The sequence below is a fragment of the Drosophila subobscura genome, chromosome E (assembly GCF_008121235.1).
Source record: "Drosophila subobscura isolate 14011-0131.10 chromosome E, UCBerk_Dsub_1.0, whole genome shotgun sequence".
NCBI lineage: Eukaryota > Metazoa > Arthropoda > Insecta > Diptera > Drosophilidae > Drosophila > Drosophila subobscura.
This window is the reverse complement of record NC_048531.1, coordinates 20220771-20223025: the sequence shown is the minus strand read 5'-3', so window position 1 is coordinate 20223025 and position 2255 is coordinate 20220771. Positions and strand designations below refer to the sequence as shown.

General features: G+C 41.6%; 1 protein-coding gene across 1 annotated transcript; it reads left to right on the top strand.

Annotated features, from left to right (window-relative positions):
- Positions 1 to 1006: 1006 nt before the first annotated feature.
- On the top strand, positions 1007 to 1944 carry LOC117890604 (protein starmaker). Its single transcript, XM_034795543.1, has 3 exons — positions 1007 to 1167; positions 1220 to 1529; positions 1588 to 1944. Exons 1-3 carry the CDS (start codon positions 1058 to 1060, stop codon positions 1915 to 1917), a joined length of 750 nt encoding a protein of 249 aa, XP_034651434.1. The 5' UTR covers positions 1007 to 1057; the 3' UTR covers positions 1918 to 1944.
- Positions 1945 to 2255: the final 311 nt, after the last annotated feature.

Sequence of the window (2255 nt, the reverse complement as noted above, 5' to 3'; positions counted from 1 at the left end):
AGGTGCAAGAAATTTATGTTAACATGGCCTACGTAGCGCCCACTAGTATGTAATTTGGCGTTGTTTAGGTATCACGATTACCTTTGCTTTCGACTTAAACTGAGTTGGCTGCGGCCGTTTATAGTATTACCAAATGGGTCATAAAATACGAGTTTAAATTTACCTATGTGTGCACTACCGCGGATGAAATACTTGGGTGTAAGCCATAATTATCGCAGGTATCAATGGTATATCCATATGTATGTGCATAACACTATAGTCAAGAGATCACCATTTAGTGTCGATTCAAAGCGTGTAAAATGGGCAGTGGGCGTACCTTATGTTCAGGTCTGATCTTGTAAATATTCCGAATATACACAGAAAGTCCCATGATAGACTAGAATAAGTTTAAAATATCAATTACCCAGCTGGGCGCCACTTGTTGCCAAAAAAATGAAGGGGAGACAAAGTAAATGTTGAGTTTTCTGGTAAAACTTTGTGGAAGCATCTACCCGCATATAAACGTTAAGTATAAATTGAAAAAGCCATTTTACTGCCAATTTAGCAAACACTTAAACCAATTTTGCACTTCAATCCACCAACTCACACACAACAAACTCACCCAGCTCCAACTCTTCGCCCTACTGAAGCTGAAGCTGCATATCGGTAGACAGTCCGTGCAGGCTTGCATCGATGTGGACGTCCAAATTGACGCGGCAACAAGGACGAGCCAAAAGCCAGTTGACTTGCCTTGGAGGAAGGAATGTGTGGAAAGCGTTCAAAGCGTTTGCCAACAAAGTGTGAAAATGTCAAGTCGTAAAGTGTTCACAGGCCAGGACCCTGATGGAGTCGGGGGCCTAGACTGAAAAATAGAGTACACTTTGGGGGAGCTGGAGTTCTTGACACCCTTATCTGGCCAGTGAGTTTTCATTTAATAGTGTACTTTGGAAGCAGCAGTGGAGCGTGGGCTGCGTCCAAGCGATGCCAAGTCTGTCATTTGCTGAGTATACTGTACTAGTATCTAGTCACCTGTTCTTCTCTTTTCAACTCAGCTACAGAATCTACAACTGACCCGAAAATGTCCTGTATTTGCCAATATTATACGCCTGGCGTGGACAGCGGCATGGCTCAAGTGGGCTTTCCTTTGAAAGCTGATAAAGAAAGCCCATCCGAGAACGTCGTAAAAGAGTGAGTTTTTCTTTGATTTCCATCTAAGTTGTATCCATTTGATATCCCTTAGTGCGGAGAAGGAAACTTCTGAGATGACACTACCTGCCTCTGACTTAGCCGACTGTCGTGCAGAGAATTGGCTCCTTAAGAAAAAACTGATGGACTTTGAAATCACTATTGAGAATCTACAACAGTTGGTGAGTATGATAGTGGAGAAGCAGCATCGGATCTTGATCGAAATGTTCGAGCTGAGAAAAGAAAACCGAGAGCTGCAGACTGAGTGTCATCTCCAGCGAGAGTACCACTCAATGGAAAGAAATGCGTTGATGAAGCAGCTACATGACATTCAGACTTTGTCCAGAAATCGAAGCTTGGAATTGGTAAATTATCGGTTCTAATTAGATCAGATAATTAATTATTTCAAATCACTTTGAATAGGGGAGTGGATCTATTGAAATTGATGATAACCGTAGCCCTGAGGTCCGCGAGGAAGCTGAATTATCCGCTGAAGAGCAGGATGAAACTGATGATGAGTGTGAGAGTGATATTGAGTACGATAGCTATGAAGATCAGGACTCTTGTACCGACGACGTAGACTGTGAAGACCTTTCGGAAACTTCACCCAAAACTTCACGAAGCAGTTCACCCTATTCAAACGGCTCAGAATCGGAAGACACGGATTCACAGACGGCCAAAAATCAAGATTGTGAAAACGATAGTGATAGCGATAGCGACCAAGAGAGCGATGGCGATAGCGATACTGACTGATGAAACGTTGATAAAACACCGAATATGTTATATTTACAACAAATTAAAAAAACAAAACAAAATATTAAAGAAAATATTTATTTTTGATTGCGGCGCATTAACCGCATATTTAAGATCCGAAGGCGCTTTTTGTCTTCATCTTCCAGAACGTCCAACAATTTATTAAACGCATTTAATAATCAGCACAAATACGTGACAATGGCTCAAAACAAACAAAAATAAATTTGAGATAACGTGATATAGACGGTGACGGTGGGTCGAACAGACATCGCAGTGAACGCATCAAATGAGTAAAATAGGAGGAAACCTCCAGCAAGTATTTGCATATCAAAATGGCA

Excerpts from the sequence above, each read along its gene's own strand:
- LOC117890604 (XM_034795543.1), top strand. The coding sequence starts at position 1,058 with ATGTCCTGTATTTGCCAATATTATACGCCTGGCGTGGACAGCGGCATG. Across the intron at positions 1,168-1,219 it reads TCCGAGAACGTCGTAAAAGA|TGCGGAGAAGGAAACTTCTG; the intron begins GTGAGTTTTTCT and ends GATATCCCTTAG. Across the intron at positions 1,530-1,587 it reads GAAATCGAAGCTTGGAATTG|GGGAGTGGATCTATTGAAAT; the intron begins GTAAATTATCGG and ends CACTTTGAATAG.